The 12410-nt window shown below is 43.4% G+C and overlaps 1 protein-coding gene across 1 annotated transcript in view; it reads right to left on the bottom strand.

Moving 5' to 3' along the window:
- Nucleotides 1-555: 555 nt before the first annotated feature.
- wapla (WAPL cohesin release factor a) overlaps nt 556-12410 on the bottom strand; it is a 68835-nt gene continuing 56980 nt past the window's right edge. Inside the window, exons 16-20 of the mRNA XM_084321342.1 lie at nt 10060-10293; nt 6977-7199; nt 3958-4046; nt 3607-3702; nt 556-2749 (exon numbers count right to left, since the gene is read on the bottom strand). Coding sequence (XP_084177468.1) covers nt 2684-2749; nt 3607-3702; nt 3958-4046; nt 6977-7199; nt 10060-10293 — 708 coding nt within the window. The 3' untranslated portion in view covers nt 556-2683. The remainder of the gene's footprint in view (nt 2750-3606; nt 3703-3957; nt 4047-6976; nt 7200-10059; nt 10294-12410) is intronic.

Here is a 12410-nt window from a genome sequence, read left to right on the forward strand (position 1 = left end):
GTCTCTACCCAGAAATGTTTCCAAGTTTGGCAGCCATTTCTAGATTATTTTAATCTAAAATTCCCGGTTGAGGATGTTTAGGCATAAGACAGAGATTTATTAGATAGGCAATTTCTGTATGGCAAGTGACAAACCTGTATAAGAACGAATTCTCTTTTATTATTACTACTTTTATTTTTCTCTTTTTGTTTACTGTATTTTTCATTTATTTTAGGTATTGTGTGGTTATATGTAGTCATGTATTGTATGTATGTATATAATGTTGTTGTTGAACCTTAAAAAAACAATAAAAAGTATTTAAATAATAATTTGAGTAATTAAGTATTTTCCAGGTTTTCCATGACTGGAAATCTAGTCTTTGAATGTTCAGCTTTTCCAGGACGAGTGGGAACCCTGCAAGCGTATTTCAATGGCTGCTACTTGTATGAATACCAATATATAAATAATTAAGTGTTCCACCTACTGTAGCACTGAATCCATTAAGCCCGATCAATCAGGTTATCAGTAAATGAACCGATTTCTGTGAACAACAACAGAGCAACAGGAGGAGTGTACTGAAAGTAGCAACTTTGTTTTTTTATTCGAGATAGAACTATTTACACGTAAACAAAGACATTGTCCTTGAAACTGGTACAAACTTTTTTTTTTCTTCCTGCATGATTTTATTTTTCAAATGACAACTGAGAAATATTGTATAAAATAAAAATATCAGCTTCGGAAAAAAGTAGTCTAAGCATTCTAAACGTCATGTTAATCGCTATGTACAGTAGTATTTACATTCTAAAATTCCATTTTCAGACCAGATTTGCAAAGTAATTTCTTGTTTTTGTTGCAGTAAAACACAGTACAGTGTGTTCACCGCGGCACTACAGACCAGATCAAACAAACGTAATCTGCTTATATAGGTATGGCTGTCATTCAATCAGTGATCGTACAGGAGCATAGGACATTGTTGGTTTAAACAGACAAAAGGGTTCGGGTTCAACCACTAAACAACACCACTATGGGAAGGTGAATGGGAACTTCATGGGGTTTCTCTGACATCATGATACCTTAGAAGTTAGCAGGAGGGAGGAAGACACTGCCAAGATGTGGCCGGACACATAAAAGAAACCCACAGAACCCCGCTAGTGCTTACGCCCGCTGATGTAGCGCAGAGGCGGTGCATTTCATAGTTCCTAAGATAATATTGCCAACGGTTTTGTTATGCCGTTTCAACGAGTCACATCAGGCCAAACAGAGAGAATGGGGGGAACTCTAGCAAGTCCAGCCACTGAGCGGTGTCACGTGCGATGCATTATATTGAGGGAATATGAAATCATCAGACCAAGAGTGGCATGTCACATCGGGTAAACACCTTGCATTTACCAAGGAAACAAAAACCATTCAAATAAATACGTAAAACCACTAGAAAAATCATCAGAAATCACTTCATTACTTCTAATTCCAAAATAAACACAAATCTCAATTTTGAGCAATTATCACATCAGTCATACAAAAAAAAGAAAAACGTTAAATTCAAAATGACAATGTAGAATTATAGAAATTTAATTTATATTCAGAAATATTCCAATTGATAAAGGGCAAGGAGCAAAACATTCATAAATTCATAATAGCATTTAATGTTCAAGTGCCATTATCAATAAAATTAAAAACCTGACATTAGTTGTCATGCAGACCCGCTGAATTCTTCAAAATAAATTCATAATTAGGAAAAAGGAGAAAAAAAAACATGGCCTCATAGTGAAACAAAAATCCTCTAAAAACATCTCAGAATATTCCTATCTTGTGATTTGCTACCTTGCACAGCTTACAACGATAATGGGCACAATGCGCATAAAATCAAAACGAAAGCTTAAACATTTTCCCTTTCCCTCAGCCATTTCAAGCCAATAGCAAAATGTGTAGCTAAATAGATTTATGAATTCCTACTGTTGCACACAAGAGATGTCACCTTCTTCCAACATAGAGACATCATTCAAAATGCCATGAAAATGACTCATGTTTTCGTGACTAACCAATGGTTTCACCCTTGGTCACAACAAGGACAGATAGAATGAAATTATCCAGACAAATCCATTCATTAATGTTCATAATTCGACCAGGCCTTTCGCTTTTGTGACCAGAAATTTAGCCCTGTGGCGTGGAGGACTCGGAGACGCTTCAGTGGCTGAATATCTTGTCAGGGTCTCAAAAAAAAATAAACTTGACCTTCAGAAACTTCCTGACTTGTGATCTTGCGTCTTTCCATTTTCGACCTTCTACTGGTATGACTATTAAGATTCAGTCTCCCGTCGCACCCATCTCTTCTGCCTGATCCCTGGTGACCTGAGGACGACTCCAGAACTTTCCAAGGTTATTCACCAGTGTGTGTGTGATTATTTTTAAATGGAACGGATCGATGGATGCTGTATGTCTGCATTCGCTAGCATGGCTTTGGTTCAGACTGTGCTCCTGATGCTTCAGATACGGTGTGTCTGTGAGATTGTGTGTGTGTGTATACACACTTCAGTGTATGCCTCAACGTGTAGCTTGTAATAGAGTGATCACAGGTTGAAACCAAAGGGGCACCGTTTTTGGATTTCAGTGACCCCTTGATGCTCCTGCAGGGGCCTGCCGGGTTTTGGCCAGAATCCCCCAGACTGTGCAGTCAAGAATGTGAATGAGCTGTCCGAGCTGTTTGTTAAAGGTGCTCTAGGTAGTCGATGACCCGAGTGATGGACTTCTGTCCTGTGGTGCCCACTGCACACTGTGGGGGGGGAGAAAGAGAGAGCATGAGTGAGAGAGATAGATAGATAGAGAGAGAGAGAGAGCAAGTTAGTGGTTGTGCCAGAGCTTGCACGCTAGATAGGAGAGCTAGAGACAGAGGGGGTAGAGAGATAGACAGAGATATAGACAGCTAGAGAAAGAGGGGGTAGATATAGACAGCTAGACAGAGACGGAATAGAGAGATAGACAGAGATATATATAGACAGCTAGGGAGCGAGAGAGATATTAAACACCATGTTTAACTCCTCAGTCAGGCACTATAGTCTTTGGCAAGTTTTCAAGGCTTTTTCAAAAAGGCATATAAGCGGAGATACGTGGTAAACTTATCATATATATTGCTCTTGAAAGCCACTTCAGTTGTGTGCTTCTCCATCATGTCAATTTCAGAATACAGAAATAAAAAGCTTTATTTTGCATGAACATTCTAATAACATTTGTATTCCAGATTGCATTTCCAAGTGTAGGCCTTCCTGCTATCTTAACATCAAAAACCATTAGGGCAAAACACTGATATTGATAATTTATTGTCAGCTTGTATTGCATTGTATTGTATTTGGGGGGGAAGGGTTACATCGTGAATCGTAATACACAATGTTGTCGTCTAAATGAATGACTGCATCAACTGAAAACTGTTTAATATCACATTACATTATCATGCAGCTCAACACAATACAGCATTGGAATTATCTAACATCCTTTAGTCCTTTGTGATATTTTACATTTTCACATCACCCAGACCTAAAACAATGCAATGCAATATAATGCTATCAATGCAAGTGTATGTGGACAAGCAGTGTATGTGGACCAAACAGTGTCTGGACAAACGGGCATACTCACGGTGAGGTTCATGAAGTTCAAGAACTTCTTCAGCATTTCTGTCATGAGGGAGAAGTCTCCTTTAGGTAATTGTTCCCTCACAGTAGTAACATTGACCTGTAGAGAGGTGGAGGGAGGAGGATGAGCAGACATCAAAATGACTACCCCACAAAACAACATGGAAGTCATTCAGTACAGCATTAGGTGAACATGTGTCAGTACTATGGACGGCAATACTGCACGGATATTTATCTAGTTTCCGGAGTTTGGATTTCAGGATTCACAGCGTAAAAATTACCTATGGTAGGTAGTATTTAAAAATCTCCCGGGAAGATATCTGTGTGTGTGTGTGTGTGTGTGTGTTAGTCTCACCTGACTGCCCTGGCAGAGACAACCGAGCAGCAAGGCGATGTAGGAGGCAACGATGCTGTCCTCCATGTGCTTCCCAGCATGCTGCAAAGCTGTCATATACACACACACACACACACACACACACACACACACACACACACACACAGGAGGAGAGTGTGTCAACATCACATTAGGCAAAGATTCCTACCAACACTATTGATACTACTATAGATACTAATAAAATAACATTTGCCCAGGAACATGCCAAAGAGAAGGAGTTTGCCTCAGGGGACAACCATCTGAGAGGCAGTTTTGTTTAGAATTGTGTGAGTGGGGCGGTCAGGTGGCGTAGCGGAGATTGCGTTCGTCACCAACGCCGGAGACGCTGGATTCGCCTGTTCGAATCCAGCTCCCGGCGTTGTCACCAGCTTGGCTGGCCGTTCACACTAATACAATTGGCAGTATTAGAGGGTGGGAAAGCTGGAGGGGTGGGTCCGGGTCGTTGTAAACAGCGACTCCTACAGTTCGGTCGGGGCGCCTGCTCAGCGTGGATAGGACTCGAGGGGGATAGTGTGGTCCTCCCACACGCTACGCCCTCTCAGTGAGAGTCCGCGCTGCCAGGTGAAAAAAAGCGGTTGATTGGCTAGACGTGTGTCGGAGGAAGCACGTGATAGCCTCCACTCTCCCAGACCGACTGTGGGGAGTAAGTGCGCAGCGACCAGGAAGGGGATTGGGAATTGGCATAACGACTAACATTGGGATGGGAGAAAATCGGAGGAAAAAGGAGGGGGAAAAAGATCAATAAAAAAATAAAATAAAAAGAATTGTGTGAGTGAGAAACAGGCCGTTGTTGAAAAGGCACATTAAAGGTCCCATGTCTTATAAATGGCCTTTTCCAGTGTTTAGCATTGTTTTCTAGCAATGTGGGGTTGTATCAATGGGGTCCGTGTCTCTAATTCTCATTTTGGCTCATCAGTCCAGTCTCGAGTTCACGAGATCCTCCCTCACTGAACCATTCTGATTTGACTCACTCCCTGGCGTCAGTAGGTGCTGCTGATCTGCATAACTAACACCCCCTCTATGGTTGTAGCGCACTCAACAACAGAGCGAGTGGAAATACTGACACTTCCTCAAACGGGTTGACGTGGCGCGGGTGCCGACAGAGAGAGCAGAGAATGAGCGAGCGAGAGAGAGACAGACAGAGAGAGAGAGGGACACGGAGCACCCCACACACACTCCCGACCGCGCGCGCAGGGAAACACACACACGCAGGGAGCACTCGCATATCTTCAACCTGCTGCAAAATATCATTGTGCGCGCCCGTATTCCGATCCGTGCAATAATATTCACAGGGGTATATAGTTGTCATTTGAAACAAGTTACCAATGCATTTTCCTGTGGGATTAATGCACCCCGCGATTAGTATCCCCCTCAGTTAGAGCTGCCGCGATAACCGCATTACCGCGGTATCGCTGTTGCATCACGCCCACCGCAGAGTTGGGCTGAATACCGCATCACCGCTGTTTTTTTTTTATAATAATAAAGTAGCTCCCAGACGTTGGACTTGCGGCTCTGCAGATATACCCTACTCGGTTCCAAGCGACCCTATTGGGTAGAAGTGGTACCAGAAAAGTCATGTGAAACATTGCAGACCACTGATTGGTCAGAAGAGAGACGCGTCACACGTTGGAGTCTCTGAACAAAAACAGAAAGCCGCCATCTTTACTGCCTCGCTAAGGATGTATTTCATTCAGGATTTGTTTGCGACAGCACCAAGTGTAATAAACAGAAAAGGATGGATTCACTGTGTATTCTGCCTCATTTATTGATGAAACAAAACCGACATCAACCCAATTTACCACCGAGCGGAGAGTTTAGTGTCACAACAAGATCGCTGATGTGTTAAGTTTGTTGTTGTTATTAGCCTAATACTAACGTCAGCAGATATACACGAGAGGTAACGTTAAACCCGGGTTGCTTGGTAGAATAGACACAATGAGGTAACGTTAGCTTTAGCACAATAGACACAACGAGAGTCTGGTTAATGTTGTTATTGATTGATTGATTGATTGATTGATTGTAACTGTGTTAAACTCTGGCTTGCTGCAAGCCCTCGGACATGGCTATGCCCACGGAGCTTTCAGTGCAAACGGAGTAGTACCTGGCTGCAGTGGAAAAGGAACGAAGTACCAGGTACCTAAGGCGGGTCGAGTCGAGTAGGTACTATGCAGTGGAAAAGCGCCATTAGACTAGAGGCAGGCTATATGCTATAAAGAGTAGACTACTACTAAAAAAAAAAATTCATTCAATTTTTTTTTTTTTTTTTTGCGCACTGTGCGGTAATAACCGCGGCGGTAGGAAATATTTCGCAAATTTGTGCGGTAAGGAAAATATCAATACCGCGGCAGCTCTACCCTCAATCTCTCTACGTCTCTCTGTCTGCCAGTGCAGACTGTGGGTGACTGTCACTCAAAGCGCTTTGCGAGTATGGGCGGAGCGCAGCCCAAAACAGCTTGAAATGGAAAAATGCTGCTTTAGGGCCCGGATCCACCCGCCTCATATTTCTGGGCGCAAGCGTCTTTTTTCAATGTATCCCAATGGGGAGGGAGCGTATGCGGCCGCCTATAGGAAATGCGCTGCAGTCGGCTTCTTTTTTCAGCGCTTTTGTGCGGCCGCACCCAGCGTTTAAAGTTGAAACTTTCTGAACTTTTCAGAGCGATGCGCTGGGGGCATATTCAGACAACCAATCACAGTGTTGACAGTATGAGGATGTAACTGTCAGTTATGTATGTGAAGAGACAACCGTGTTGACAGTATGAGGATGTAACTGTCGGTTATGTATGTGAAGAGACAACCGTGTTGACAGAGTGAGGACTAGGATAAAGATAGTCTCATATATAGTCTAACATTGTGCTAACTTCTAGGAGACAAACAATTACATTTGTCCTCAGATCACACTTGTCCTCAGAGCAGTTTCCGTATGACTAGCAATGAATTAAAATCCTCAGTACACGGCCCCAGAACCCTCAAACCGCTTTACCTTTATTGAGGTCCCACTCTTCATCTTCCTCCTCTTTCTTCTTCTCCTCCTCCTTCTCCTTCTCATTCTGGTTGTCGTTGGTTTCGGCGGCCACCCACTGGATCTCGCCCGACGTCTCTTGCCACTCGCCGCTCTGGTCCAGTGCTGGTTTGGGCGCCTCGCTGATAAGGTCATCGGTCTTGGCCTCGGCCCGGATGGCAGCACGCTCTCTCTCCAGGAATTCCTAGAGAGGGTAGCCGGACAGAGACAAACCTATCACACACAGGAACAAACTTATCTGGAGGGGAGGAAGATGAGTAAAGGAGTGGACAGTGGAGTGGACTGACAAGTAGGGGTGGGGGGAAAGTGCATTCTTATAGGCATCGCAATGCGAACGATTTCACAAATGTCAAATAACTTTTTCTAACGTAATGTTGATGGAATGGGTAAAAAAGGCGTAAGGTGGAACTCAGAAGTGTGGAAGTGTAGGGCCCACCCGGACAGTATATGGAGCACTTGACAGTCATAGCCTAGTGTGCAGGCTGCTTTTGGGCTGACGGTCTGACCTATTCATCTGGATAAATCTTCTTGTTGGAGTGCCGACTTCTCTATTGCTCAGCATACAGGTTATTAATCGCTTTGTGTCTCCAGCTAGAAGACGTCTTTTTATGCTTTTGACCACATGTTCTATAAAATGATGAATCTCATACTTATTACTTTTTTCCTGACTTATGCATTAGCTCAGTGGTCACTAGGGCTGTCTTAAATACTTCGAAGATTCGTTCGGCATGGGATTCGAATATGAAAATAAAATTCACAAAAAATAAAAAAAATAAATTCTTTGCAAAATCAACTCTGCCTCTATTTGTTAACTACAACAAGCAATGCCGTTTGTCATTTAAGATGAGGTCGGACTAGGCACTGGCAGATTTGTGTTGTGCTGCTTTTATAAAGCCTCAAATGACGGCTTACAATATTTAATGAAAACAAAGTGTTTCGTTTGTCTAAGATTTAAAAAGATTTAAACATTACAGCACTGACAAAGTTGAACAAAGTGCTGTACAAGTCCTACAACATTAAACAAAACAAAAAAATAATGATGTTTTTTTTTATTTTGAAGCTTCGAATTACCGTAAAATAGAATCTCAGCCGCGAAGCTTCGAATTGCAAAAAGAAAACCGAAGGTCAGCCCTAGTGGTCACCAACCCGTCGATGGCAGCTCTTTGACTTTCCCTTTAGCTCCCGAAAATAGAATAAATACAAATAAATTATGCCCGATTAATGTTCAGCCTCTCTCTTTCTCTCTCTAGTGATCCAGCTACTGTTTTTTCCTCAGCTGCATTAAAGTGACCAATGAGATAAGAGGAGAGCACCCGTAATTAACTGTTCCAAACGTCTTGCAATATAGGACACTTACTGGTGATGGCATGTGAGGTAGCTAGCTAGCATGGCAGATTTTTTATTTTTTTTTACCTTGGTGAAAGACAAGTGTGTATGTATGGTGTGCGTAAAAACACAAGTGCCCTCTAAAAGAGGAAATCTAGAGTGACACCACAACACCAACCACCGGTAATTCAATGACAGCTTCCCCCCACAAAAGAGCGCATCCGTACAAGGAAAGTTAACGAGCTGAAATCAGTTAAAGGGCTCAGCAATCGCTTTTCACAAAGCCTGCTTCTAAAAATAAGGTTGCTACTGAAGCATTATTTAGTGTGAGTGACCCTTTGGCTAAAAACACAAGAAGCCTTTTACAGACTGCACTTTAGTCAAGGAGACGATGGCCATTACCGCAGAGACTGTTTTCAAGGACTTCAGAAATTAACTCTGGTGAATCTCTTGGCCCCGCAATAGTGACGAGGGTTGAGTCACTGTCGGAGGACGTGAATCGACAAGTGTTAAGGACTCGCCGCGCTGTGAATATTTCTCACTACGGTTTGATGAATCCCAGGATGTAATGGACACGGCTCAACTTGTTGCATTTGACTTTCCAGGACTCTACAACAAAGGAGGACTTCCTCACTCTTTTGCACTTAAAATGGAGAGAACGAGAGGAGAGGATATTTACAATGAGTTAAAAAAATATGCCGGTAAAAATTAAATCCCCATTCATAAACTGGTGGCAATTACTACTGATGGGGCCTGGCCAGGCACCGTATATAGTGCCATAATGACCCAGATTTTCCCGACCCTGTGAATTATCACTATGATGCATCTGGTGGTCAAACTGAAACTCGATTCGGGCAAAAGCGTTCCAGTACCAATTATGCAAGGTGTTATTGGATGAGCTTGATGCCACTTATGGAGACCCACTTCTCCATGCTGATGTACAGTGGTTGAGTTGCGGCAAATTGCTGCAGCGATTTGTTGACTTGCTGCCTGAGATATCGTTTTCTGTCAACAGGGAACGAGAAGCACAATGAACGGTCAGATGATGGGGTTTCTGACAGACCTAACGGCAGAACTGGACGCACTCAATGACGAGTTCCAGGGAAAAGACCCGAAACATACCCCACATTAGAGCAATGAATGCATTCTGCGTTTTGGTGAGTTAGACATCATAGAAGATTGTGTTGCATTAGTCTCAACCACATTCCTGATCATTATACAATCAACAATTATGTCTGCATTTGATTAGTGTTGCTGTATGTAGTGCCACCACATACAGACTTGCAGAATGATGGGACGATCTTAAAACATCTTTCAGATGGAGCATTATATTTGCAAATTGAGAAATAATACCGTTCAGCATGCTGGGATAACCAGTACTTATTTATGATCAACTTATGACTAACTGTTCACATTTAAATTACAACAGAAAATAGAGGGGCGGGGGGTTCTCCTACTAGGGGTGGGAATTTTTATGTTTTTCCCAGATCGATTGATCGCATGATGTACTTGGATTAGTGAACGATTACTCTGTGGAGGGAAATACATTTTTAGAACACATCTTAAAAAGCATGGCAGCAGCAATAACAATGCACAGCGGTACCATGATGGATGTATCTCTCCAAAGATTATTAAAAACATTTCCATCTCCTACAGCCAAGAATAGTTTTTTTCTGTGTGTTGAAATACCAATTAATTTAGTAAGGCACATCTCCTACCTTCACCAAAGCAACCAGGGCACCGGAGGACTTTGCCTTGCCGTCAGCCCCGTCTCCCTGTGCCTCAGCTGGGCACGGTGGTACAGACTCTCCCCCCGTCTCGGAGACTGGTTCTGGGTCAGTGGGCTGGACCAGGCTGTCTTCCATGCATGTTTCTACGGCATACTCCATGTCCACCAAACAGTGACGGTTCCTGGCGCTGTACTCCACCAGGTTGATGATGAGACCCAGGCCCTGACGAAGAGGACAGAACAAGTAAGAACACTGGGAACAGTGGTTCACAGGTACAAACAGTGGTACGCAGGTAGGTAGGAACAGAACAGTGGTACACAGGTAGGAACAGTGGTACACAGGTACGAACAGTGGTACACAGGTACGAACAGTGGTACACAGGTACGAACAGTGGTACGCAGGTACGAACAGTGGTACACAGGTACGAACAGTGGTACGCAGGTACGAACAGTGGTACGCAGGTACGAACAGTGGTACGCAGGTACGAACAGTGGTACGCAGGTACGAACAGTGGTACGCAGGTACAGTGGTACGCAGGTAGGAACAGTGGTACGCAGGTAGGAACAGTGGTACGCAGGTAGGAACAGTGGTACGCAGGTACGAACAGTGGTACACAGGTATGACGAACAGTGGTACGCACAGGGCTACAGAGTGACTGTTTTGGTCCCACTGTGCACCCAAAAATCAGTGCAGTGCGACTGAATATTTTCCCTTGTCGCACCGGTGCACCTCAGATTCCAGCGCTGTGTACCGAACGAATGCAACGATACGTTAATGGACGCACGTGCAGAACTTTTTTTTGTGTGCAGAATTTTATTCAAAACTCCCAAGTTCACCCCTTCCCAAAATATAATTTGCGCAAAGTGGCAGGTGTTCGTTCAACCCACGCACAACACAGAGCTTACCTGTAATTTAGCATAGCCTCATAGTGAACACACACACTCTCTCTCCCTCTCGTGCGTGAGGTGGAAGGGGCTGTCTCTCTGAGATCAAATTAATGATATGAAACGGGACCTGCATGAAGCTTTTTTCTCCATTCAATAACGTTTTACCCTGAGGTAATGTTGCTAATTTACAATAAAGTTATAAAACAGAGTGCAAAACTGTCGTATGGTTGTTGTTGTTCATTATTACTCGAGTATTTTATTATTACACGTTGTTCAGCTCAATGGTGTCGCGTGTCTCCCATCTGTCAAGCAGCGCATTCAGGCCGACGTTTTTTTTCACACATTTTTTTTTTTACAGTAACAGTAACAGTAACAGCACACTACATCACCCCTGAGTGGAACATGGAAAGCCAAACTTTCTCCCACTGTACCGAAAACCCATACTGAAAAACAGAGGTACGTACTGAACCGTGGTTTTTGTGTACCGTTACACCCCTAGTGTGTATGTGTAGTGTCTTTTTCCCCCATGGCCATGTGCATTCTGCAAAGACCCGCTCCACTCTGCCTTTGATTGGTGCTGATCATCACCCTGACATTCTTATTTGCTGAATGACGGGGTAAACAAAATAGCCATGTGCAACTGTGAAACCTGAAACCGTGCCCACTCCTCATTGAGCGACACCACAAGTTCACTTAGTAGCTACAAGCTCGTAATTTAATTAAAATGAAGAGAACTATAGAGATTTTTTTTGTAAAGAAAAATGTTGCTGTGCTTGTACTAGGGCTGTCCCCGAAGCCCGTTTTTGGGTTTCGAACTTCGTCAGGGTTTTTCGAACGGATGTTCAAACCTTCGTTTTTAACTCATTGAGCGCCAGGGGTCGCGGTCTACCTTCTGGGTAGAACGCCATTGCTGTAAGTCAATGGGGAGACGGCGAAACTTGCAAGTGCTCAAAATATATTTTATATTATAGCTATGGATCTAATAACACCGTAGATTGTCAGTGAGTTGCTTCTGGTCAACATGCAAAAAACAGATTGTTTTTTTCATCCGTACATTTAGGTTTTATACCGTTTTGAATACGAGTATAGTTTGGGTGATTCTTAGTAATCCCAGGAAAAGATGCGATAATAGCCCTTTAGTGAAATCCACTTATTACGATGGCATTTTTCGCCCGATTATCGAATCTTCCTAAAATCAACGCTAGATTATCGTTATTATCCTTCCTCATGCAAGAATGAAATGGGCCCTGGAGCGCGGCGCTCCCCCCCCCCCCCCCTCCTGCCACCAACGGTAAACAGCCACACACAGTCCACACAGACAGCTTCGATCGCGGGAGAAAGAAATATCAGATCAACGCAAGATTGGATAGTGTTCTTACCTCGTCTCTGATGTAATGCAAAAAAAATAATCCAATTATCTGATCGCCATTCCAAATACTGGTCGCGGAGGTC

Source organism: Notolepis coatsorum (assembly GCF_963971535.1).
Source record: "Notolepis coatsorum genome assembly, chromosome: 9".
Classification (NCBI taxonomy): domain Eukaryota; kingdom Metazoa; phylum Chordata; class Actinopteri; order Aulopiformes; family Paralepididae; genus Notolepis; species Notolepis coatsorum.